The sequence below is a fragment of the Corythoichthys intestinalis genome, chromosome 19, assembly GCF_030265065.1.
Source record: "Corythoichthys intestinalis isolate RoL2023-P3 chromosome 19, ASM3026506v1, whole genome shotgun sequence".
Classification (NCBI taxonomy): Eukaryota; Metazoa; Chordata; class Actinopteri; order Syngnathiformes; family Syngnathidae; genus Corythoichthys; species Corythoichthys intestinalis.
Window position 1 is genome coordinate 5,945,926 of NC_080413.1, and position 27,456 is coordinate 5,973,381.

The following is a 27,456-nucleotide window of genomic DNA, read 5'->3' on the forward strand; positions in this document are numbered from 1 at the left end:
CCCAATGGGATGCAGGCTTTTGTTGCTACACCAGGGAGAGGCATGTTAGCCTTTTTGCTTTCAAAAAGTTCCTGTTCACCATGGATAATGGCCAAAGCAAGTCTGACAACTGTGGGACCATTGGACTGACGAGGAAGTGAGTAAGTTACGTGTTTTATATTACCGTCTTGGCCTGAATATAAAACGACCCTGACTATAAGACGAAACCCTCTTTTTCAAGATTCAAGTATGAAAAAAGACTTTTTGAACACCAAATTAATTTTTATACAGAAAATAATGACAGTACATCTGAAATAAATGATTATAACTAGGGCTGTCAAACGATTAAAATTTTTAATCGAGTTAATTACAGCTTAAAAATTTAATTAATCGTAATTAATCGCAATTCAAACCATCTATAAAATATGCCGTATTTTTCTATAAATTATTGTTGGAATGGAAAAATAAGACACAAGACGGATATATACATTCAATATACGGTACATAAGTACTGTATTTGTTTATTATAACAATAAATCAACAAGATGGCATTAACATTATTTACATTCTCTTAAAGATCCATGGATAGAAAAACTTGTAGTTCTTAAAAGATAAATGTTAGTACAAGTTATAGAAATTTTATATTAAAACATCTTAATGTTTTCGTTTTATTAAAATTTGTAAAATGTTCAATCAAAAAATAAACTAGTAGCTCGCCATTGTTGATGTCAATAATTACACCATGCTCACTCCACAAACCCATAAAATCATTTGGACCCAAGCGCCAGCAGAGGGCGCCAAACAACAAAAAACAAGAGACAAGCTGACATTACGCTGAGTCATTTTAATCTGTTTGAGCGGGGCATGTGCGTTAATTGCATCAAATATTTTAACGTGATTAATTTAAAAAATTAATTACCGTCCGTTAACGCGATAATTTTGACAGCCCTAATTCTAACAATATATTTGAGAGAAAAAGCATGTTATTTTCCCTCATTAAAGTTAATATCTGAACATTTAAATATGTAAACTAAAGTGCAATCACATTCGTAAATGAATGGCTTCTGGTTTTTGAAATGTACATAAACCAATCTATTGTGATAAAACAACAAAATTGCAATAACTGCATTAACCATCAAAGTGAAGTCTAACAGTAACTGTAGTCTTGAAACAAATCTTGATAAGGAAAACCATTGCAATAAAATAATGCAAACTGGTTAAACTTGAGAGCAGCTGAGATCTGTCATGACAGACCATCGCTTCAATGATATCTAGCGTCGTGAATGGGTATAACGTCTAGACCGCGAATATAAGACGACCCCCACTTTTTCAGTCTTATTTCAATGCAAAAAACACCGTCTTATATTCGGGCCAATACGGTATGTCAAATACTGGGATCATGGCACACGTTTTAATAAGGAGGTGGCTTGCATTTTGTGGGTGACAAAGCTCCCTGTTCAAATGAACCACCATGAAGCTTTGAACCAATTGGCTGTAAAGCCTCATTGCTTCAAGAAGTTTCATTTGGCCATCACTGCTCCCTTTTGGGGGAGACAGTGGACCTCTGCTGCCACCTGCCGTCAACACTGTTGTTGTCCAACATGCCTCCTGGCATGCATTGCAGCGCTACAAATGTAAAAAAAAAAAAAAAAAAAAATCAATCAATCAAAATTGATCTTCTGTGCAAAAATATTTCTTCAATTACTGTTCCAGTTGTTTCATTAATTGCTAGTTATGGTGTTTGGTAACACCTTGTTTGACAGAGGCATCATAAGACTGTCATAAGACCAATGAACCACCATGAAGCTTTGAACCAATTGGCTGCAAAGCCTCATTGCTTCAAGAAGTTTCATTTGGCCATCACTGCTCCATTTGGGGGAGACAGTCAACCTCTGCTGCGACCTGCTGTCAACACTGTTGTCACCCAACATGCCTCCTAGCATGCATTGCAGCGCTACAAATTTAAAAAACAATCAAAACTCATGTTCTGTGCGTATTATTTCTTCACTTAGTGTTCCAGTTGTTTCATTAATTGCTAGTTATGGTATTTGGTAACACTTTATTTGACAGTGGCGCCATAAGACTGTCATGAGACAATCATAATTATGACATGACACTCTCATGAGCATTAATAAATGCTTATAACAGATGTCATTTAGTGTATTCGGCAAATTATCTCACTTTTGAATGGATGTAAAAAAGATCCCATATTTTTCTATAAATTATTCTTGGAATGGAAAGATAAGACACATGATGGATATATACATTCAACATACGGTACATAAGTACTGTATTTGTTTATTATAACAATAAATCAACAAGATAGCATTACCATTATTAACATTCTGTTAAAGCGATCCATTGATAGAAAGACTTGTAGTTCTTAAAAGATAAATGTTAGTACAAGTTATAGAAATTTTATATTAAAATCCCTCTTAATGTTTTCGTTTTAATAAAATTTGTAAAATTTTCAATCAAAAAATAAACTAGTAGCTCGCCATTGTTGATGTTAATAATTACTTACAAAATGCTCATGGGTGCTGAAGCCTATAAAATCTGTTGCACCCAAGCGCCAGCAGAGGGCGGCAAAACTCCGAAAATACAACCCTAACCCTACAAGTACACATTTCACACTGCTGTCATTTGAATCTGTTTCAGCGGGGCATTTGTGCGTTAATTGCGTCAAATATTTTAACGTGATTAATTAAAAAAATAATTATCGCCCATTAACGCGATAATTTTGACAGCCTTATTAAAAAAATATATATTTTTGGGGGGGGGGGAGTGCCGCAAGCTACCCACACTAGCTTTGTGATTGACTGGTCGATCATGATCAACGTCATGAGCACCCCTGATTTAGTATATCAATTAATTAGGTTCATATTCGTGAGAAATGTAGCCCTGACCCTCGTTCACCCAATCTGATAGGTATTAATGTCCCATCCTGAGCAAAAAGTGTACATCCAGGTTAGCCTTAATATCATCCCTACAAATATTGAGAGGCCAAACCTACGCCCTTGGTCATAAGCATTCAGTAATACCTATGATAGTGTCATGTCATGATTATGACAGTCTTATGACGCCGCTGTCAAATTGTTACCTATTAACCCAAATAAATCAACAAATAAGCCGCAGGATTCAAAATGAAGGAAAAATTAGTGGCTTATAGTCTGAAATGTATGGTAACTCACTGGCTGCCATTGACAGCGATAGACGTCCAATCCATTTTGACTTGGAGGGCTGGCAACGATCGTCCGAATAGGGGTAAAATGCCACCTGCTTATTGATGCTTTCCTTTCAGCACCAAGTCTTTTGACAGACCCCCCCCCCCACCCCACCCGGGGCCACCCCCTTAAAACAAATTTTAAAAATTGTTAATATTTGGAAAACGCGCTTGTTTTAACAAGAGCGTGAAGTTGTGACTTGAAAAATGGGAGGAGGGTTTGCGGAGAGCTGGGGGTGTTGATGGGTGGATACACGCCCGCATAAAAGAAGGAGGGGCGCACTGATTTGCCGCTAAATCCATCCCAAGTGATGGGAAAAGTTGGAGAACCGAGGAGAACGCACCCGAGCGCCTTTTGGCTCTGCGCGTAATCGAGTTTGGAGACCTTTTTACGCACGCGTCCTTAATGGATCCGAACGAGGTCATCGGAACTGATCGGGAATTTCAGTGGAAGTATTAAAGGGGGAGGTGGGGTAGAAGGAGAGACATATATATTGGAAGACGGGAGAGAAAAAAGGGAGGATGATCGGACTCTTGGCTGGCATCGCGGAGTGAGTCACACGCGGAGAAGGTGGGAAACGGACAAGACGAGGAGGCTGAGAGGGTTGGGAGCTCGACTCGGATGCGCGTTTTCGGAGCTTTATAGCCAGACAATACTGCCTCCCAAGACGCGGGCATGGGGCACCGCAGCACGGGGTCCACGCGCACGCACACCCGGAGGGTCCACTTATGACCTCCGTTTGGATCTTTAAGACGACGACACTTGGAGGAACTTAGTTTTTTGTTGTTTTCATTCATAAACGGACGTTTGGGATTTACAGAAGAGGATTAAAAAGCGAATAAAGGTATGTTTGATCATTTTTATATGAATTTATTATAAGTTAGGACGGAAAATTTGGGGGGGTCTTATACTCTTATTTTTAGTTGGTTTTCACTGCAAGTGACTTTTAAGCTTTGAGTTCTTTGCATTTAAGACGTCTAATTCATGTTTCTTGGAAAAAATAATTCCACGATATCTAACTGCTTTACAAAAGTTCCTATTTTGGGCTTGCACTTTTTTAGCTGGCGTCAAATGGTACCCAAGAGTTACTCAAAAGTACTAAAAGGTTGCTAAATAGTACACAAAAATACTATATAGGAGCCTGAGAGAACCCAAAAGGATTGAAATGATGCCAAAGCTGCTAAGAAAACGAATTATGCAGGTTTCTTTTAAAATCAGTATACCAAAACAGAAATTCGGCTGGATTTGTTGTTTTGGTGTGGGTTTTTTTTCTGGTTCAAAAACCGGCACATATGCTGGATTTCTTTGCAGGGAAATAATACCACCTAAAAAATGAGGTTTATAAGTCCCCAAAAGTACTGAACGGGTGCCAAAAAGCACTTAAAAGTACTCTAGGAGTTTTAATAATCCACAAAAGTACTTTATAGAATAAGTCATAGGGGCAATGTAGTATATATAGAATTTGTATACTTATATAGGACGAGGGGACTGTGCAAGTAACTTTGTGAGGTTCTGGTGCGCATGTGCGAGTACTTGAAATCAAGGGCGTAGGTTTGGTCTCAACAATGGTAGGGACGATATAACAGTATAACCTGCATGTACACTTTTTTCTGGGGACGGGACATTCATAATGATCAATGCAAAAATAAATCTGTATTGATTTATACTAACTTTCATGTGTATTGGTTCAGCCTACACTGTTCAATTCTAACCTTTGTTTTCAAAAACTACTAAAGAAACATTTAAAACTTCCAGAAAAAAATCCGGATTTTAAGAGCAAATTTAATTTGCATTATTTGAACATATATTATATTGACGTAGAAAACAAATACAAGCTTGTTAATCATCTCTTAACGATCCAGGAATTCAAAAAAAGAATCTACATTTGTCTTAAGACCACTCAACATTGTCTAAATAAAGAAATTAAATATAGCTGAAAAACTTCTTTGTCAGGGAATAACAAAAATAAATAAATAGATAAAAATGGATCTGTCCTTCAGGTAGAACACTACTGTTTTTGTCCACAAGCACAGCCAAACTGGGGGGGGGGAAATTAAAGCTCCTGTGGGCTGCTTTAAGACCACATAACTAAAATAAAATGCAGCTTCCTACGCAAGTTTTGCAGGTTAGCAAGTTAAAACAGTTTAATGTTGTGCTAACTTTGATGCAGGTCAAACTTTCAGTAGCAATATTAGTGGTGTTTTCCCCACTTCTACAGCATTGTATTTTTACATTTCTTACAGTGGCTGCTACTGGCTGGGAAAAAAAAAAACTTCTAATATCCCTGATATCTAATGTGTGGGTGTGTATGTGTTTGTTTTTGTCGGGGGCGTCAAGTCATCAGCCAATTAAATAAGCGTTTAAGGGGGGGGGTGGACTGGCACATTCAGCAAGTGAAAAGAGGTACATGTAAGTCTGCAAATAATGAAAATAATTCCGTTAATAATGGTGGGGTCAATTACAACAATTAAAATATATGGGAAGACAATCTAAATGACATAAAGTCATTATATACCGCAAATAAGGTTGCTTAAAAGTTTATGGGGAAAATTTGAGCATCCTGAAAAGTTGGTAGCGTTGTGTCCCTACTGTCCCTATATGCAAACCTACGCCCTTGCTTGAAATTGTTTTTATCCGGCTCTATAGTGTTCCCATGCAGGGTTTGTCATGGCAAATTGCATGACTTTCGTCCTTTTGTCTTGCAGCGATCAAGAGAAAGGCAAAGTTTTGTTTTTTTTTTGTATTCGGGGCCGCGTGAGCAATGAAGGCGATGCGCGCGCACGCCACCGTGGGAGTGTTGCTGATGGTCACGTGCACGCTGGTCGGCGCCGGGCCGACGCCGAGAACGAGCGTGAGCCGAGGTTCGAGGCGCGCGTCGGAGCTGGCGAAGCGCGTGGAGGAGTTGATCCGCGACGCGCACACCACCAGGAGGACGGTTACCACGGCGGAAGCCTCCTGGAGCCGGCGGACGAGCGCTTGGCCGGTGACCGTGATGACGACCCCACACGGGGAACAGAGGGATTTACGGCGATCCAAAGCAGACAGAAGGCATCGGAGGATCGGTGAGTTACGAAGCAACACAAGTCACTCACAGCAGGAGGTGATTAGTTTTTCTCATTCAAAAAAACAGCAGTTTCTGTCGAAATATGTCATACTCACGCGTTATCTCCATACTAGGCGTGCACAATGGCAGTACACACACACATGCTCAGAGGCGTCCCGTCCCATTAGGCAAACCAGGCAATTGCCTAGGGCTCCCAGAGGGCCAACAGATTTAGCACACGCAGCTTTACTGCAGTGTCACAGCGACAAGTGTAGGGAGTGTTTCAGTACCATGGAATAATTTGGCAGATTATCTAACGATTCTGCTATCAATCCCAATCAGCACTAACCATGTCACGTAGAGTATACATGTTTAAGAATGTCCAGTCAGCTATTAATACTAGAGATGTCCCGATCAATCGGGTCCGATCACGTCATTTTCAAAGTATCGGAATCGGCAAAAAAATATCGGCCATGCCTTTTTTTAATATATATATATATATATATATATATATATATATATATATATATTTAATTAAATCGTTTCCTAATTGTATTAAACATTACAGACATAATATGTTTCACTCATCCAGAGTCTTTAGTTTAGGCTTAAGGTAGGGTTATTAAAAATATCCCGAAAACGGCGGCAATTAATTTATTAAAAAATGTGTCACGTTAAAATATTTAACGCTAGTAATATATGCGCTGCACGACCCTCTCACTCATTGTTGCGCTCAAGCTGTAAAGACGCCGTTTTACCTATATAGTGAGATAAAAGGCAGCGCATAATGAGTAGAGGGATTTTTGGCAGCCTTTGGAACCTTTCTTCAATTGACTAAAACCTTGCAATCCCTCTCCCTATGATTTGAATTGTCATGGAAAGCAATGTGGGGAAGCAAGGTGGCAATTGATCTTTGTCTTAACACCATAATTTATTTCTCCAAGCAGAGAAGATATATCCACTGGTAGCACGACGCACAGTCATGGTTTTACTTCCCATCATGGTTCCACTTCCCATCATGCATTGGGGCATGGCTGCAGTATCATTTACTGAAAGCTCAACAAATACACTAGATGGCAATATTTAGTCACAATATACAAAGTCACAAGTCTTTCTATCCGTGGATCCCTCTCACAGAAAGAATGTTAATAATGTAAATGCCATCTTGAGGATTTAGTCATAATAAACAAATACACTACTTTTGTACTGTATGTTGAATGTATATATTCGTCCGAGTTTTATTCATTTTTTTTCTTAATGCATTGCCAAAATGTATATGATCGGGAAAAATTATCGGGAATGATTGGAATTGTATCGAGAGCAAAAAAAAGCAATCGGATCGGGACATATCGGGATCGGAAGATATTCAAACTAAAACAATCGGGATCGGATCAGGAGCAAAAAAACATGATTGGAACAACCTTAATTAATACCACACAATTGTTTAAAGAGTGACTCACCTAGTACTCTCTTGAAAGTCCTTGCCGAGTTGTTGTACGTTTATTTTCACAGGCCACCTCATTATTCATGTGACTACTTAAAGAAATGGTGATTTTTTTCCAAAAAAGTCTATTAATGGGTCTATCGTATTCCTCGTCGAATACTCTATAAGAAAAATATAACATATATGCACCTAAAATAATCCTAAACGATTTTATTAGCAACTTTAATACTCCTTTTAGCAAGGTTCCTTGGGTATGCGTACGTTCCCATAGCAACCAGTCCTGTTATTGTCCTACGTCACAAGCGCTGCGTATTCTGGGAGCGAGAATAGGCGGAAGGTGCGCATTTCGAGCAGAGGACGGCCCCATTGGATGCTGTAATAAAGATAATACTCACATAACAAATCCCAAGCATCGTAGTTTGGAGACATGTAATGGTCAATAGGCATAACTGCCATGCTAAGCTGTGACCAGCCTTTGTACAAAGTCAGAAGGCTTCTACATTCACTTTGAAGGCAACATGCATATTTGCCCCGAACCGATAATGAAAAACCAAAGTCGATATTATCCGATATCATTTTAAAATGTGTTTATCGGCCGATATTATCGGTTACCCGTCTGACAACCCTAGTTTTTACTGCTTCAGGTGAAATTTAACTTGAATAATCAGCAAATATTGTATGGTCCAAAGAATCGGTATCATATTGTCATGAAAGTGGTTATTTAAAGCAACACTTAATGTGTTGTCTGTCTGTGCGGTTTAAACCTGGAAGGGAAACGCAACTGAAAGTGCGGCTGGTTTGACCCCTGAATTAAAAAACGCAGCTCACTTCAGACGGCAAGCAGACCACAAAAACATCAGCATTGCGTAAAAGGGTTTATTTAACACACACACAAAAAAAATTGCTATCTCGGCAAGCCGCTTAGGATCAGTCTAAAACAACACTTTTCATTCTTGGTCAATTTTAGCGACACCGGTGGATAAAAGCAGTAGTGTTTTGCCTTAAAAAAGACTGAGTTTCCCATGAGGACTAGCACACACCGGCACAGTGTTGTAAAAGTGTGGCTGGCTTGACCCCGGAATTCAAAATGAGGCTCACTTCAGACGGCAAGCAGACAACAAGAACATTGGGCTTGTGTAAAAGGGTTTATTTAACACAAACAAAAAAAACCCTGAAAAACAAAACAAACCGCTAAAAGGGAGACACGAAAAGGGTACGTGACAGTAGGCCGGGATAAAAAATAAAAAAAAACGCAATGAGAGGCCGACAAATGAAATAAAAACAAGGTAATGATGCAACTAACAATGAAAGGATACACAAACAATATCTCGGCAAGCTGCCTAGGATCGGTTTTAAGCAACACTTTTCAGTCTAAGTCAATTTTAGCGACGCCAGTGGACAAAAGTGGTAGTGTTTTGCCTTAAAAAGACTGCGTTTCCTAGCGCACACCGGCACAGTGTTGTAAAATCATCAATCATTCAAGCAATCAATAAATCACTCAATCAATTAAATGACATTTCTGTTTCCAATGGCTGTGTGAAGGATGAATAGTAATAAGGTAATGAATCCAGTTGTGGCTAAACATTAGCATATGGCGGTTAGCAACTGTGCGGCTTAGTGTGGTCAACCCCCCACCGTTCGGTTTTCGGGGGGTGTCACGCCAGCGGGTGAAAGTCGGGCCAATGTTTGTTCTGTATATCCTGATAGACGCCCTTTCTTTTTCCTTCTCAGACAAAACGTTTTGTCTCTGTTCCTCTGCCAACCTTGACAGAATTTGTGCGAAAGCGTTAGCATCATCTTTATAATGATACGTTTAAAAAATGATGAATTTCTTCATTTGTATTTTGTTAATACGCTAAGGAAAGCTTCGTTAGGAAAACGCCAGAGGCTAATTTGGCTAATACGGCAACTCGATCCAGTGCCAAATTCAGCCACGTGCTATTTTCGGGACTTCAAAGCATCTCTCGCATTACATCGGCTGATTTTTCTGGCACTTACTGTAGAAGCTGTTTCCCCGTCCATAAATATTGAGTGGGAAGCAAACCGAAAACCGAGGGAATTTGTGATGGGAAACAAATGTGTTTAAGGACCGTGTTAACTCTCTGATTTTTGAATGACAGCTTTGTTAGATCCATTTGGAAAAATCTTTTTTGGCTTGAGAGTAGTGAGCGTTTTTCTTTAAAAAAAAAAACAAAAAAGATCTTGGAAATGTCTGAAATTAATCGGAAATGTCTTCGCACAGTCGTCTTTGCTGTTGAACGTGATCCAGGTTTCAGTCATTAAGCCAAGGCCACAGAGAAGAACGGAGCGGAAAAGATTGACGTTTCCTAAAACGGTGATTAACACGAGATCTACCTAGGGTGGATCAGTTGATAAAAGTCACTTTTGTAACCAGAGAAGGATCATCTGACCCTAATCAGCATATCTTTTGTGAGCACTGTGGTCCTCATTAGTCATTCTCATTATCACTCGGAAAACCACAGGGTTGGATTGCTCCAGTTAGCATATTGAGTGTTTGACGGGGAGGGGTGCCTTGGCTGATGGAGGAAGCGTAAATTGGTGTTATTCTAGCTGGCTTGTTGTCACTTTCAAGCCCAGAAAACAGGTTGTGGTGAAAAAGCCACCATAAAATAGACCAAACTACTGACAGGATGTGACTTTCCTTTTTAAGTGTTTACTTGTCCCTTCAACTCTTCCAGTTTTATCCTCTGTGTAAACCAAATGGAACATACTCGTCAGTTTTGTTTTTTTTTAAACTTCATGCATGGAACCACACTGTCGTCAGACTTACAGTATGTCTCACATACAGTGGGGCAAATAAGTATTTAGTCAACCACCAATTGTGCAAGTTCTCCTACTTGAAAAGATAAAAGAGGCCTGTAATTGTCAACATGGGAAAACCTCAACCATGAGAGACAGAATGTGGAAAAAAAACAGAAAATCACATTGTTTGATTAAAAAAAAAAAAAATTCCAAATTAGAGTGGAAAATAAGTATTTGGTCACCTACAAACACGCAAGATTTCTGGCTGTCAAAGAGGTCTAACCTTTTCTAACGAGGCTCCACTCGTTACCTGTATTAATGGCATCTGTTTTAACTCATTATCGATATAAAAGACACCTGTCCACAATCTCAGTCAGTCACACTCAGAACTCCACTATGGCCAAGACCAAAGAGCTGTCGAAGGACACTAAAGACAAAAATCTAGACCTGCACCAGGCTGGGAAGACTGAATCTGCAATAGGTAAAACGCTTGGTGGAAAGAAATCAACTGTGGGAGCAATTATTAGAAAATGGAACACATACAAGACCACTGATAATCTCCCTCGATCTGGGGCTCCAAGCAAGATCTTACCCAGTGGCGTCAAAATGATAAGAATGGTGAGCAAAAATCCCAGAGGTCCCCACACGGGGGGACCTAGTGAATGACCTACAGAGAGCTGGGACCACAGTAACAAAGGCTACTATCAGTAACACAATGCGCCGCCAGGGACTCAAATCCTGCACTGCCAGACGTGTTCCCCTGCTGAAGCCAGTACCCATCCAGGCCCGTCTGCGGTTCGCTAGAGAGCATTTGGATGATCCAGATGAGGACTGGGGGAATGTGTTATGGTCAGATGAAACCAAAATAGAACTTTTTTGTTGAAACACAGGTTCTCGTGTTTGGAGGAGACAGAATACTGAATTGCACCCGAAGAACACCATACCCACTGTAAAGCATGGGGGTGGAAACATCATGCTTTGGGGCTGTTTTTCTGCAAAGGGACCAGGTCGAGTGATCTGTGTAAAGGAAAGAATGAATGGGGCCATGTATCGAGAGATTTTGAGTGAAAATCTCCTTCCATCAGCAAGGGCATTGAAGATGAGACGTGGCTGGGTCTTTCAGCATGACAATGATCCCAAACACACAGCCAGGGCAACAAAGGAGTGGCTTCGTAAGAAGCATTTAAAGGTCCTGGAGTGGCCTAGCTAGTCTCCAGATCTCAACCCCATAGAAAATCTGTGGAGGGAGTTGAAAGTCCGTGTTGCCCAACGACAGCCCCAAAACATCACTGCTCTAGAGGAGATCTGCATGGAGGAATGGGCCAAAATAGCAGCAACAGTGTGTGAAAAGCTTGTGAAGAGTTACAAAAATGTTTGGCCTCTGTTATTGCCAACAAATTGTACATAACAAAGTATTGAGATGAACTTTTGGTATTGACCAAATACTTATTTTCCACCATGATTTGCAAATAAATTCTTTAAAAATCAACCAATGTGATTTTTCGGGGTTTTTTTCTCCACATTATGTTTCTCATGGTTGAGGTTTAACCATGTTGACAATTACGGGCCTCTCTAATATTTTCATGTGGGAGAACTTGCACAATTAGTGGTTGAGTAAATACTTATTTGCCCCACTGTATACTGTATGTGTGTGTGTAAACTTTATGCAGACAGAAAGGTGCCATTGGATGGTTGTCTGTGGCAATGAACACCTTTAGAGGTCATTTTCTCTCCCCCTCCCAAATAGGCTTGTCCAGTTGGACAAAACAGTTGTTGCTTGTCGGACAGTGGACCGCTCAGGCAGACGATCGGGCGGACAACCTTTTTACATCTTCCAAAAGCTGCAGTTTGCCTACAGTACAAGGGACGGTGTAATAAAAAACCACACATTTTTTATGTGGTGACTTATGACGCTTCGCCCTTTTCCCGGGGCTAAGTGTTGAAGGTTGTTGCCAAGGCAATTTTTCCTTCTGCGCCTTCTTTGCGCCCACGTGAGAGTGAGCCAATTCCTTTGCAAGACCCACCAAGAAGTCCACGCGTCTGTCTTATATTCAAGAAGCTAATCATTGTTGTTTGACAAAGCCCAGTCAGTCAGTTTGGTATCCGGGTCATTTGACACCTTTCTGGTATTTCTTTATAGCCCCCCCCCCCAAAAAAAACGGGACTTCCAGTGTTAAAAATGAACGACTGACTCCCGCGAAATGAAGCGAGGCACCGCCGTCACAGTTCACAGACGCTATTGTTCGCACCGACGGCCATTGACGACTTAACCGCTAAGCCCATTCAGAACTAGCGCTTAAAGTTCCGAGGCTTATCGCTCATTTTAAAGCCTGTGGTATGCGGTCACACCGTCTCAACTCGGCGAGTGAGAGAAGAAAACAAAAGCATACACCACGGACAGAAATACTTGTAATCTTAAAAGATAAATGTTTGTATGAGTTATAAGAATTTGATATTCAAACCCCTCTTAATGTTTTCGTTTTTAGAAAATTAGAAAAATTTGTTTAAGTAGTAGGTTGCCATTGTTGTTGACGATGCAATGCACTCTGGGCGTTGACGACACTGGGCGGCGCTGCCATACTTCCACAGTGTTACTCGTTAGCTACATAAACATCGTCGGTTCTGCCTTTCCAATTTAACCCCGAGCGGGAAGGTGATGAGCAGGACAGTACTGCCGATATTTCACAAAACGAACAGTAAAAGCAAAAATTTGAAAGTCTCCTGCGGGATTCGAACCCGCGTTTGCGTACGATAGATGAGCACGTAGACCATAGGGCTATACACTGCTGGCCAAAAGTATTTGCACCCCTTCAATTCTGTCCAATAATTTAAATTTCTCCCAGAAAATGATTGCAATTACAAATGCTTTGGTAGTAATATCTTCATTTATTTTACTTGCAATGAAATTCTTTTTTTTTTTTTAAATAATTACTAGTTTACACAAAACTCCAAAAATGGGCCGGACAAAAGTATTGGTACCCTTTGAAAAAATCAAGTGATGCTTCTCTAATTTGTATAATTAACAGCACATGTTACTTACCTGTGGCACCAATAACTAAATCACACTTGCAGCCATTTAAAATGGATTAAAGTTGACTCAACCTCTGTCCTGTGTCCTTGTGTGTACCACATTGAGCATGGAAAAAAGAATGAAAACCAAAGAACTGTCTGAGGACTTGAGAAGCAAAATTGTGAGGAACCATGGACAATCTCAAGGCTACAAGTCCATCTCCAAAGACCTGTATCTTCCTGGGTCTACCGTTCACAGTGTCATCAATAAGTGTTAAGCCCATGGCACTGTGGCTAACCCCCCTAGATGTGGACGGGGGAAAAAAATTCAGAAGAGAATTCAATGAAAGATTGTGCAAATGGTGGATAAAGGACCTTGTCTAATATCCAAACAAGTTCAAGATGTCCTGTAGTCCAAAGGTAGAACATTGTCAACCCGTACTATCCGTCGGGGTCTGAATGAAAGGGGTCTCTATGGTAGCATACCCAGGAAGACCCCACTTCTGACCCAGGGACATAAAAAAGCCAGGCTGGAGTATGCCAAAACTTATCTTAGAAAGCCAAAAACGTTTTGAAAAGATATTTTTATAATGGGTCTAAATTATTTTTCGACCAGATCATGTGACTAGCACCTTAGACGGTTATTTGCTTTGCATTTCATTTAAAAAGAAAAAAAAATGGGGAGGGCAATTCTATTTTTTATAAATGATTTTTTTCTGTGATTGAAAATATTTTTTTATGATTGAAGCAACTTATTGGGGGATTGAGTGATTTAGACACAAATGCCCTACCCATAATATGGCCCAAACACAAGAAGGATTGCTAAAATCAAAGAAAACTTTTTTTCATGAAAAACTAAGTGTTCAAATGCAAATTTTTAAGTCTCAAATATTTTTTCGCATTCAAAAACATTGTTTTTTCTATGTTTAAATTTTTCTTTTTTTGAATGAAGTGATTTTTCTTTTGATTATATATATTTTTTGGTATGAAGCAACCTATTTTTTGATTGATTAGCAATGACACAAATGTCCTAGCCAAAATAACATTACTTCAATCTAAAAAATTGACATCAAAAAAAAAAAAAAAAAAAAAAAACAAACAAATACAAATTCTAATAGAAATAGCTTCCAAAAGCATTTTTTTGAATTTCAAATTTATTTTTGCATTCAAACACATTTTTTGATTGAAATCCCTTTTTTTAAATTGAAAATATATATTTTGATTGAAATGACTTTTTTTAAAAATTGAAGATATATATTTTGATTGAAGCAACTTGTTTTTTTTTTTTGAAGACACATATCTACCTCCATATGGCTCCGCCCAGCGGATACAATTTTTGACTGAGGTAACTACATTGGCACGACACCGGTGGGCGTACCATATTCAATGGATGAAAAGTATAGCTGTCCTGCCAGCAGCCTGATTTAGAATTCCCCTCAGGAATGATGGGAAACAAAAAAAATGCTCATTTTCAACTTATCATTATAAATATTCTTGTAAGTTAATTTTACTGATGACACTGGGTTTCGGGGTCATCAACATGTTTTGCCCACCCTGCCCCAAAAATCAAACTCCGCCTATGCTAGCTAGCACAGCTATTCTCCCAGTCCAGGCCAACCGCGTCATCACCTCCAGCGTGCATTGCTCACGTAAAACACGGCGCCCTCTTTAGGTCAAAACATGTCCTAGATATTATAGATTTTTAAATCAATAGCAATAATATATGTTTCTAATAGAGATGTCCCGATCGATCGGGATGCCGGTCGATCGGGTCCGATCACGTCATTTTCAAAGTATCGGAATCGGCAAAAAAATATCGGCCATGCCTTTTAAAATTTTTTTGTTTTTTTTTGTTTTGATTAAATCGTTTTCTAATTGTATTTAACGTTACAGACATAATATGTTACACTCATCCAGAGTCTTTAGTTTAGGCTTAAGGTAGGGTTATCAATTTTATCCCGATTACAGCTGTAATTAATTTTTTTAATAATGTATCACGTTAAAATATTTAACGCAATTAATGCATGCACTGCACGACCCACTCACGCATTGTCGCGCTCAATCTGTAATGGCGTCATTTTATCTATATAGCGAGATAAAAGGCAGCATAAAATGAGTAGAGTGAATTTTGGCAGCCTTTGGAGCCTTTTTTTAATTGGCTAAAGCCTTACAATCCCTAGAAATATTGTGGGAAAGCAATGTGGGGAAGCAAGGTAGCAATTGATCTTTTTCTTAACACCTGATGTTAATTCTCAACGCAGAGAAGATATATCAATTGGTAGCACTACGCACAGACATGGTTCCACTTCCCATCATGCATTTAGGCATGGCTACAGTATCATTTACTGAAAGCTCAACAAATACACTAGATGGCAATATTTAGTCACAATATACAAAGTCACAAGTCTTTCTATCCGTGGATCCCTCTCACAGAAAGAATGTTAATAATGTAAATGCCATCTTGAGGATTTATTGTCATAATAAACAAATACAGTACTTATGTACTGTATGTTGAATGTACAGTGCCTTGCAAAAGTATTCGGCCCCCTTGAATCTTGCAACCTTTCGCCACATTTCAGGCTTCAAACATAAAGATATGAAATTAAATTTTTTTGTCAAGAATCAACAACAAGTGGGACACAATCGTGAAGTGGAACAACATTTATTGGATAATTTAAACTTTTTTAACAAATAAAAAACTGAAAAGTGGGGCGTGCAATATTATTCGGCCCCTTTACTTTCAGTGCAGCAAACTCACTCCAGAAGTTCAGTGAGGATCTCTGAATGATCCAATGTTGTCCTAAATGACCGATGATGATAAATAGAATCCACCTGTGTGTAATCAAGTCTCCGTATAAATGCACCTGCTCTGTGATAGTCTCAGGGTTCTGTTTAAAGTGCAGAGAGCATTATGAAAACCAAGGAACACACCAGGCAGGTCCGAGATACTGTTGTGGAGAAGTTTAAAGCCGGATTTGGATACAAAAAGATTTCCCAAGCTTTAAACATCTCAAGGAGCACTGTGCAAGCCATCATATTGAAATGGAAGGAGCATCAGACCACTGAAAATCTACCAAGACCCGGCCGTCCTTTCAAACTTTCTTCTCAAACAAGGAGAAAACTGATCAGAGATGCAGCCAAGAGGCCCATGATCACTCTGGATGAACTGCAGAGATCTACAGCTGACGTGGGAGAGTCTGTCCATAGGACAACAATCAGTCGTACACTGCACAAATCTGGCCTTTATGGAAGAGTGGCAAGAAGAAAGCCATTTCTCAAAGATATCCATAAAAAGTCTCGTTTAAAGTTTGCCACAAGCCACCTGGGAGACACATCAAACATGTGGAAGAAGGTGCTCTGGTCAGATGAAACCAAAATTGAACTTTTTGGCCACAATGCAAAACGATATGTTTGCCGTAAAAGCAACACAGCTCATCACCCTGAACACACCATCCCCACTGTCAAACATGGTGGTGGCAGCATCATGGTTTGGGCCTGCTTTTCTTCAGCAGGGACAGGGAAGATGGTTAAAATTGACGGGAAGATGGATGCAGCCAAATACAGGAACATTCTGGAAGAAAACCTGTTGGTATCTGCACAAGACCTGAGACTGGGACGGAGATTTATCTTTCAACAGGACAATAATCCAAAACATAAAGCCAAATCTACAGTGGAATGGTTCAAAAATAAACGTATCCAGGTGTTAGAATGGCCAAGTCAAAGTCCAGACCTGAATCCAATCGAGAATCTGTGGAAAGAGCTGAAGACTGCTGTTCACAAACACTCTCCATCCAACCTCACTGAGCTCGAGCTGTTTTGCAAGGAAGAATGGGCAAGAATGTCAGTCTCTCGATGTGCAAAACTGATAGAAACATACCCCAAGCGACTTGCAGCTGTAAGTGGAGCAAAAGGTGGCGCTACAAAGTATTAACGCAAGGGGGCCGAATAATATTGCACGCCCCACTTTTCAGTTTTTTATTTGTTAAAAAAGTTTAAATTATCCAATAAATTTTGTTCCACATCGGGAGCAAAAAAAAAAAAGCAATCGGATCGGGAAATATCGGGATTGGCAGATACTCAAACTAAAAGGATCGGGATCGGATCGGGAGCAAAAAAACATGACCGGAACAACCCTAGTTTCTAATAACATATTTTAATAAAAAGAGAACAATTGTGGCTTATTAGAGCCTACATCGTCTGAGGATCACTTTTAAGAAGTATTCCGTGGCCATTTGAGGTTTTACACAATCCGAACAACTTGTGTTTTTCTTTTGTTTGCGAAACAGCCCCTCAGAGAGAGGTTTTTTTTTCTCCACATGCTGAAGACCGTTGAAAAAACAGCTTGACTGTCAAGCTGGAATTCCATCTATAAAAAAGTTGTTTTAGCAAAAATGTTGCCAGCCGAGGCGATGAGTGACAAAGTATTTTTCTCTCCTTTTAAATGCCTAATCATTCATGAGAGTGTCTTTGAGAGTAATACTGGTGACAAATCATCGCCAAAAGCGGCATTTGAAAGAGTCAGGCAATACCGAGCCGGAACCGGAATGCGATTTTGGTAAACTGATGCCTTGTTTTGTCTTCTTCACCAGGCGGAACCCCGCGAGATCCTCGATGGAAGGACAAATACCTGAAACATATCACAGGTAAGGCCTTCCTTCCTGAGCCATGTGAAATTTCTAGTACATAGTGTCAAAAGTATGTGAGAAAGACGATGCTGCAAAATATGTGAAGAAAATATAGATCCGAAACAGATGTGTTGTCTGTTCTAAAACATGTTGCCTGATTTGCCCTTTTAGGTCCGCTCTTTTTTAGCCCCAAGTGCAGGAGGCACGTGTACCACGTGTACCACCACACCCGAGATTGCACGATACCTGAATGTGAGTGAGCCCGGCATGACGTCGGCTTTTTCCTTCGCGAAAGCTAGCGGGAGGTCACTAAGACGTGCGGTTTTCTTTTGTCAGATTTCAAAAGATGTGCGCGGCTTCTCACGCGCCTTGCTGGCAGTCCCATGTGCAACGGGGCCTAACATATGGAAGGTATGTATACTCCATTTATGACACCTAATACACATTGGAGAGATTTGAGTGACTCATTTTATGGGTTTTCGGAAACACAAGGTCACTTTGATTTTTTTAGTTTTAGCTTTGATAAGAGATGACCTGAGATTTGAGCGCTGTATGCTGACTAGGGGTGTGACAAAATATCAAAACTGTGATATATCGTGATCCTTTGTATCCCCAAAGGTTATCCATAGACTTCATAATATATTGACATGACACAGGGATTAATAGGGGGCCAATCTCCGTCAAAGCTGATCGAGTGGAAACACAGACAAAGAGCTTTTTAAGTTGAAAATTCATGTGAATAAATGCGTAAATCCCTGAATTTTTTATAGATATGGACGTAAAACAGTCTTGATTCTTGATTAAAAGCAAAAAACAGGCAGTTAGCATTTATTTTACGTAGATATGTCGAATCTGCTACTAGTCTTTAAGCCACTGTGGCGCCACCTTACCACAAATAGCTTTTTATGTTGAAATTTCTTGTGAATAAATGTTTAAATCCCTGAATCCTTTATAGATATGAACGTAAAACAATATCGATTCTTGGTCAAAAGCAAAAATATGGGTAGTTAGCATGTATTTTACATAGATATGTCATATGTGCTGCTAGTCTTTAAACCACTGTGGCGCCGCCTTATCACCACAAAGAGCTTTTTACGATTATGAATGAATAAGTAAATCTCTGAATCCTTTATAGATATGGACGTAAAACAATCTCAATTCTCGGTTAAAAGCGAAAAACGGGCAGTTGGCATTTATTTTACGTAGATACGTTGAATGTGCTGCTAGTCTTTAAGCCACTGTGGCGCCGCCTTATCACCAAAAAGAGCTTTTTACGTTGAAAATTCTTGTGACTAAATGCGTAAACCCCTGAATCCTTTATAAATCTGGACGTAAAACAATCTCGATTCTTGGTTAAAAGCAAAAAAATGGGCAGTTTGCTTTTATTTTGCGCAAATATATCGAATGTGCAGCTAGTCTTTAGGCCACTGTGGCGCCGCCTTATCACCAGAGCTTTTTACGTTGAAAATTCTTGTGCATAAATGCGTAAATCCCTGAATCCTTTATAGATATTAACGTAAAACAGTCTCGATTCTTGGTTAAAAGCAAAAAAAAATTGGCAGTTTGCATTTATTTTACATGAATATGTCGAATGTGTTGCTAGTCTTTAAGCCACAGTGGCGCCGCCTTATCACCACAAAGAGCTTTTTATGTCGAATGTTCTTGTGAATAAATGCGTAAATCCCTGAATCCTTTATAGATATGAACGTAAAACTGTCAATTTTTGGTTAAAAGCAAAAAAACAGGCAGTTAGCATTTATTTTACGTAGGTACGTCGAATGTGCTGCTGGTCTTTAAGCCATTGTGGCGCCGCCTTATCACCAAAAATAACTTTTTACGTTGAAAATTCTTGTGAATAAATGCGTAAACCCCTGAATCCTTTATAGATCTGGACGTAAAACAGTCTCGATTCTTGGTTAAAAGGAAAAAAACTGGGCAGTTAGCATTTATTTTACGTAAATCAGTCAAATGTGCCACTAGCCACTGTGGCACCACCACCTTATCACCACAAAAATCTTGTAAATAAATGCTTAAATCCCTGAATTCTTTATAGGTATGAACGTAAAACATTCACGATTCTTGGTTAAAAGCAAAAAAATGGGCAGTTAGCATTTATTTTACGTAAACATGTCGAATGTGCTGTTAGTCTTTAAGCCATTGTGGCGCCGCCTTATCACCAGAGCTTTTTACGTTGAAAATTCTTGTGAATAAATGTGTAAATCCCTGAATCCTTTACAGATATGGACGTAAAACGGTCTTGATTCTTGATTAAAAGCAACACCAAAAAAAACGGGCAGTTAGCATTTATTTTACGTAAATATGTCAAATGTGCTGCTAGAAAAACACAAAACTGATAGCTTAATAGTTTTGTTCTACTGTATGCCCCCTCAAAAAAAAAAATATAAATAATAACCACCAAGCTTTGCAGGTTTTCTGGGAGTAATCCTGAATACTTTCTGATTTGTTTATACCACTAAAACAGTTACTTATTGATTCATTTGACAGATAATCTTAAACGTTTTAAAGCATAGGTTTTGGTTTCGATACACATTTACTGTTAAAATGTTAAGCCCCAAGTAATATAACAGTAAATATTATTTATAAATAAGCTGATTAGTCAAATATTTGCAAAAACAAATCTGATTAGTTCAAATTCTAATAACTGCGAGTCCTACTTAATACATACGCACAATTTGGCACATAGTATTAGTAAGCAGTGCTTAATTTGTAAATCATAAGGTGCCGGAACGCAAACTACATATGACAGCGCAGGGATGACTAGACGGGCACAGGTCCCGGAACATACGCAGAAAATGGTGCTGAAAACAACACGCAAATGCCCACTTACAAGCCTCAATTTCAGATACTATCCATGGTATAAATGTTATGACAACAATTTACAATTATTTAGGCTGTACTCTGCACAGGGGCAATTGCCCACATAACCACAGGTGGGACTTACAGTACACAGTCAGCAATTAGTTTCTCAACAGGTCTAACTTGTAAAACAAAAACCAAAAAATCTGAGATTACAATAAGTAACACAGACCCATTCTTTTGCGAGTTTCATCCCGCCCGTCTTCTCTGGCCTCAAAGTTCCCTCCGCCTTACAAATTGTGCAGCCCAAACCCGAATTTCCCAGACGGGTACTGGCCTGTTGGTGGTCCACCTGGCTGACTGCTGGCTCTGTAGCTGCCCCAAGTCCAGGTGGCACTGAACCTGCCATGGTAGCAGCCTCCTGCCCCGGCTTTGCTGGCTGTCCGTGAACCTGGCTAGCTGCTGCGACCCTAGCCTCCTGCTGCACCCGGTGTTCTGCCAAAACATCCTACATGAGGCGAATTTGACATCCAAAGTACTACTGTACTGTACTCTCAACTTGTTTTGTTTAGATGCATACAGGCAGAACGTAGTAAAAATAATGCCTTAATACTTAAATGTAGCCCTAACCCTTATGTACACTACGTGACTAATGTAGCCAACTGCTTTAAAGCTACCACCAAAAAGCACAATGGTTAAAAGTATGAGAGGGAAATACACGCAAAAAGTATTTTTGAGGCAATGAAAAGTAACAAAAATAGTGAATTCTCGCCGCATTTGCCCTCATCGCCGGTTGTTGCTTTTCTGACTCGTTTTGAACCATCTCCCTTCTTTTTGAATAAAGACAGTAAATGCAACTGTCTTTTTGGCATGCTGAAATACTGTTTGATCCTGGCTGCTTGCTCCCCATATGCCGCAAATTTCCAAAGTTTATTTTTTTTAATGTCACACGAGAGGTGCCCGATCGGCCCAAATAAGTCCCGGAACACACGGAGGCCAAAATCAATAGGTTACAAATTAACCCCTGCTAGTAAGCGTAAGCTGATTTTAAGGGGGGCCAGGGGGGACAGGAGGGGGTCAAAAAGTATCATTGCATGTAATTGACTTTCCGATATTTATAGAAAAGTTGTCAAGCAATAAAACTGCAACAAAAATGAATGAAATGGACAAAAAAACATTTTTATAATGAGTGGAAATTATTTTTCGAACACCTTAGACAGTCATTTGCTTTGCATATAATTAAAAATTTTCAAAAAAAAAAAAATATATATATATATATATATATCAGAGGTTGCGCTAGACATTTTCGTTGTCTGTCATTTTGACTGACAGGGTCATAAAAATCCGGTCATAGTCTATTTTTACCGGTCACTTAAATTTTTAAAATGATAATGATGACATATTCAATAGTATTTAGTTTTCATTCATTTTTAATTAATATTGTAACGCTTGCTTGGCGGCGAAAAATTAGACACGGGAGTCGTGGTATTTTTCTCCCTTTTTACTCTGCTTACCGCCAACAACTCCGCCCCCAAAGAAAAAGAGGCAACGATATAGACCCCAATCACCAACGTCACACAATGATCTTAATTGTGGTTGTCAGCTCAAAATCTTCTAAATATATATTAAATGCATCTTACCAGATATAAAATGACTACTACATAGTCTGTGGTGATCGTTTGGTGCCCAGATTTCTTGTCGAATTACAGCAGTCCATCTCGCTCTCATCCTCCCGGGTCTCTCAGAATACGGTAGAACTTCAAGTCTCTCCGTCTATCTTTTCTGTTACAGCAACCAACCGCCACACACGCCTTCACCATTTTGATTATTAATATTAACGAGCAGAAAAACACGCCGTAATAGGAGGCATGTACGTAGCGGTAAACATGAACAGCTGACACACAATATGGCGGCTCCAGTCAGGGGGGCGGAGTTGTGGCGTCATGTGATTGGGCGGCAATCTTGTCCATCAATTGGATGACGCACTGGCACACCGGGTGCACCAATAAGAACCTCGCGTTGATGTGTCAATCACGGTGCCGCCGCCAGACCCCGGTGACGCTACAATATTCTGACAGAAGAGCCAACGACGTCATGCATTAAGAGAGACAATAGCTAATTAATATCGCCACCCTGTGGTCTGGGGTGTGAATTGCAACCTGTCAAAATGACGGACGGACGTCAGTTTTTTCCGTCACCGTTTTAAAAAACCGGTCAACGACGGAAAATATCCGGTTAACGCGACCCCTGATATATATATATATTAGAGAAAAAGATATTTTTAAAAATGATTTTTTCCTTTGATTGAAAATATTATTTTTGATTGAATGATTTGGACACAAATGTCCTAATCATAATATGGCCCAAACACAAAAAAGATTGCTACAATCAAAGAAAACTTTTTCAATGAAAAATTAAGTGTTCAAATGCAAATTTTTCAATCTCAAATATTTTTTTCCATTCAAAAACTTTTTTCTATGATTGAAATGTTTTTTTTTTTTTTAATTTTTTTTTTTTTGAATAATAGAGAAATACCCAAACACAAATCGACATTGACTTCAAAAAGTTGCTTCAATCAAAAAAAAAAAATACATAAATAAAAATAATAATAATCAAAGAAAAATAGCTTTCACATGCATTTTTTTTTTTTTAATTTCATCATTTGGGTTTATTTTTATATTCAAACACATTTTTAAAAAAAAACTTTATCGACTTTTTTGGGGTTGAAAATATATATTTTAATTGAAGAAACTTTTTTTTAATTTATTGAATAATAGAGAAAAATGTCCTAGCCAAAATGTGACCCAAACACAAATCAACATTACTTCAATCAAAAAGTTGCTTCAATCTCAAAAAAAAAAAAAAAAAAAAAAAAAAAAGAATCAAAGAAAAATGTTTTTTTTTTGTTTTTTTTTTTAAATTTCATCATTTTAGTTTATTATTTCTGTTCATTATTAAAAAATTTTTTTAAAAGTCAATAAAATAAATAAATAAATAATTTTTAAAATGTATTTATTTTATTGACTTTTTTGGGGTTGAAAATATATATTTTAATTGAAGAAACTTTTTTTTTTAAAAATTGAATAATATAGAAAAATGTCCTAGCCAAAATGTGACCCAAACACAAATCAACATTACTTCAATTTGCTTTTCAAGTTGCTTCAATCAAAAAAAAAAAAAAAAAAAAAAAAAAAGAATCAAAGAAAAATTGCTTTCACGTGCATTTTTTTTGGGTTGTTTTTTTTTTAATTTAATCATTTTAGTTTATTATTTATTTTTATTATTATTATAATCATTATTTTTTTTGATTGAAGTGACTTTTTTTGGTTGAATATATGTATTTTAAGTGAAGAAACTTTTCTTTTTTAAATTAAATAATAGAGGAAAATGTCTTAGCCAAAATGTGACCCAAACACAAATCAACATTACTTCAATCAAAAAGTTGCTTCAATCAAAAAAAAAAAAAAGAAAAAATTAATCAAAGAAAAATTGCTTTCACGTGCATTTTTTTAAATAGTTTTTTTTTTATTTCATCATTTTAGTTTATTATTTATTTATTTATTTTATTTTTTATTTTTTTTGATTGAAGCGACTTTTTTTGGTTGAAAAAATATATTTTAAGTGAAGCTTTTTTTTTTTTTTTTTTTTAATTGAAGCAACTTTTCTTTTGATTGAATAATAAAGACACAAATGTACCTACATATGGCTCCGCCCAGGGGATACCATTTTTGACTGGGGTAACTACATTGGCACAACACCGGCGGGCGTACTAAATTCAATGGATGACGATCTTGGCGAGAAGTATTGCCGAAGCAGCCTGAATTAGAATTCCCCTCAAGAATGATGGGAAAGAAAAAAACGCTCATTGTCAACTTATTATTATAAATATTCTTGTAAGTTAATTTTATTGTTGACACTGCGTTGTAGGGTCATCAACATGTTGTGCCCCTCCTGCCCCAAAAGTCAAATTCCGCCTATGCTAGCAAGCAATGATTGGATACTTTTGCAACTAGATTTAGTCTTTACAGTTTTTTTTTTAGCGAATATTAACTGATCAGCCGCCATCCCAGTTCCAATACATTGGACGTCCAGCACAGTCAATGGCAACTAAGAGTTAACAATTCATACTTCAGCGCTTTTTACACTAGAAAGTGCACCGCTGTTGTGCGAATACAACATATTAAGGGAAGCACAAGGGAGAGGGGAGAATTATTCTTCAGTCTCGGGCCAAAAAAACTCAAAGAACGAGCTCTAAGTACGCTTTTGTTTTCATTTCTTCAAGGTCCAAGCTAAACACCTGCTATCCAGAACTCCGACTGTCTCGGGTGGGAAAAGTGCCTCGGACAATGGGAGAGCCGCCTGAAAACAATTGAGACATCCAAGTTTAATGAACTCAGGCAAAACAAGTGTCCTTCTACTGAAGTCTACTGAAAATATGGACGATATTACGCCACATGGACCGGACGTCTTTCGAGACTGTTGAAAATCGTCCAAAGACGAGAAGAAAGGACGATTCGTTCGCCGGACACAGACTCTTGGCGAGACGTTTACGGGACAACGGGAATTCACAGAACATTCCGTCAAAGTCTATATTTATATATTTGAAAAAGATTTTGCCGGGTTTCGGAGTTTGCGTGTACGTAGTGTTAAAATCATGGAAAAGTCAGACATACAAGCGGTATATAGCTATATATAGATATATGAAAGCAAGATATATTTAAATAAATTATACAATTGGTACAAAAATGAGGCCTTTGTGCTGCTTTTGCTGTGTCAACACTATGGCTTGCACGAACTGTTACAGTGCATTGATAAAGTAAAGTTAAGAAGTATTGAACTTAAAAGGGTAGCATGGATAGAAAGACATGTAATTCTTAATAGATACCGGAATTTTCAGACTATAAGGCGCACTTGTCTATAAGCCGCCACCAACCAAATTTGACAAGAAAACGGCATTTGTTCATATATACAGTTAGCCATAGCTGTCCTCATTGTATTATGGGATAGGTACACCAAAAGATATTAACCGGGAACACTTTATTTGACAGCGGCATCATAAGACTGTCATAAGACCAAATGAACCACTGCAAAGCTTCATTGCTTCAAGAGGCTTCATTTGGCCACCACTGCTCTCTTGAGGGAGACAGTCAACCTCTGCTGCCACCTGCTGTCAACACTGTTGTCGTCCTACTTGCCTCCTAGCATGCATTGCAGCACCACAGATGTACACTGCTGGCCAAAAATATTGGTACCCCTGCAATTCTGTCACATATTGCTCAATTTCTCCCAGAAAATGATTGCAATTACAAAGGCTTTGGTAGTGATATCTTCATTTGAAAAAACACAAAAGAGAATGGGGGGATTTTTTTTTTTTTTTTTAATTATTATCATTTTACTCAAAACTCAAAAAGTGGCCCGGACAAAAGTATTGGCACAAAAACCATGTGATGCTTCTCTAATTTGTATATTTAACAGCACCTGTTACTTACCTGTGGCACATAACAGGTGGTGGCAATTACTAAATCACACGTGCAGCCAGTTAAAATGGATTAAAGTTGACTTAACCTCTGTCCTGTGTCCTCGCGTGTACCACATTGAGCATGGAGAAAAAAAAGAAGACCAAGGAACTGTCTGAGGACTTGAGAAGCAAAATTGTGAGGAAGCACGGGCAATTTCAAATCTACAAGTCCACCTCCAAAGACCTAAATGTTCCTGCGACTAGCGTGCACTGTGGCTAACCTCCCTAAATGCGGACGGAAAAGAAAAACTGACGAGAGATTTCAACGAAAGATTATGCGGATGGTGGATAAAGAACCTCGACTAACATCCAAACAAGCTCAAGCTGTCCTGTAGTACGAGGGTACAACAGTGTCAACTCGTACTATCCATCGGTGTCTGAATGAAAAGGGACTCTATGGTAGGATACCCAGGACGACCCCACTCCTGACCCGCAGACATAAAAAAGCCAGGTTGGAGTTTGCCAAAACTTACCTGAAAAAGCCAAAAACGTTTTGGAAGAATGCTCTCTGGTCAGATGAGACAAAAGTAGAGCTTTTTGGGAAACGGCATCAACATAAGAGTTTACAGAAAAAAACGAGGCCTTCAAAGTAAAGAACACAATCCCCCACAGTCAAACATGGCGGAGGTTCCTTGATGTTTTGGGGTTGCTTTGCTACCTCTGGCACTGGAATGCTTGACCGTGTGCATGGCATTATGAAGTCTGAAGACTACCGACTAATTTTTCAGCCCAGTGTAATAAAGCTGGGTCTCCCTCAGAGGTCATGGGTCTTCCAGCAGGACAATGACCCAAAACAGACTTCAAAAAGCACTAGAAAATGGTTTGAGAGAAAGCACTGGAGACTTCTAAAGTGGCCAGCAGTGAGCCCAGACCTAAATCCCTTAGAACACCGGGGGAGACATCTGAAAATGGCACCCTTTAAATCTCAGAGACCTGGAGCAGTTGGCCAAAGAAGAATGGTCTAAAATTCCGGCAGAGCATTGTAAGAAACTCATTGATGGATACCGGAAGCGGTCGTTGTGCTACCAAGTATT

At 38.8% G+C, this 27,456-nt stretch overlaps 1 protein-coding gene across 2 annotated transcripts; it reads left to right on the forward strand.

Moving 5' to 3' along the window:
• On the forward strand, positions 1-26,313 carry LOC130907268 (ALK and LTK ligand 2a-like). Of its 2 annotated transcripts, none has more exons than XM_057822141.1 (6): positions 1-136; positions 5,909-6,265; positions 18,052-18,105; positions 18,259-18,339; positions 18,424-18,498; positions 25,187-26,313. In XM_057822141.1, the coding sequence occupies exons 2-5, from the start codon at positions 5,965-5,967 to the stop codon at positions 18,486-18,488; spliced, it is 501 nt and encodes a 166-aa protein (XP_057678124.1). In that variant the 5' UTR covers positions 1-136; positions 5,909-5,964; the 3' UTR covers positions 18,489-18,498; positions 25,187-26,313. The 2 variants fall into 2 exon arrangements, with proteins under 2 accessions (XP_057678124.1, XP_057678123.1); XM_057822140.1 differs by lacking the exon at positions 1-136 and adding an exon at positions 3,522-4,047.
• The last annotated feature ends 1,143 nt before the right edge of the window (positions 26,314-27,456 follow it).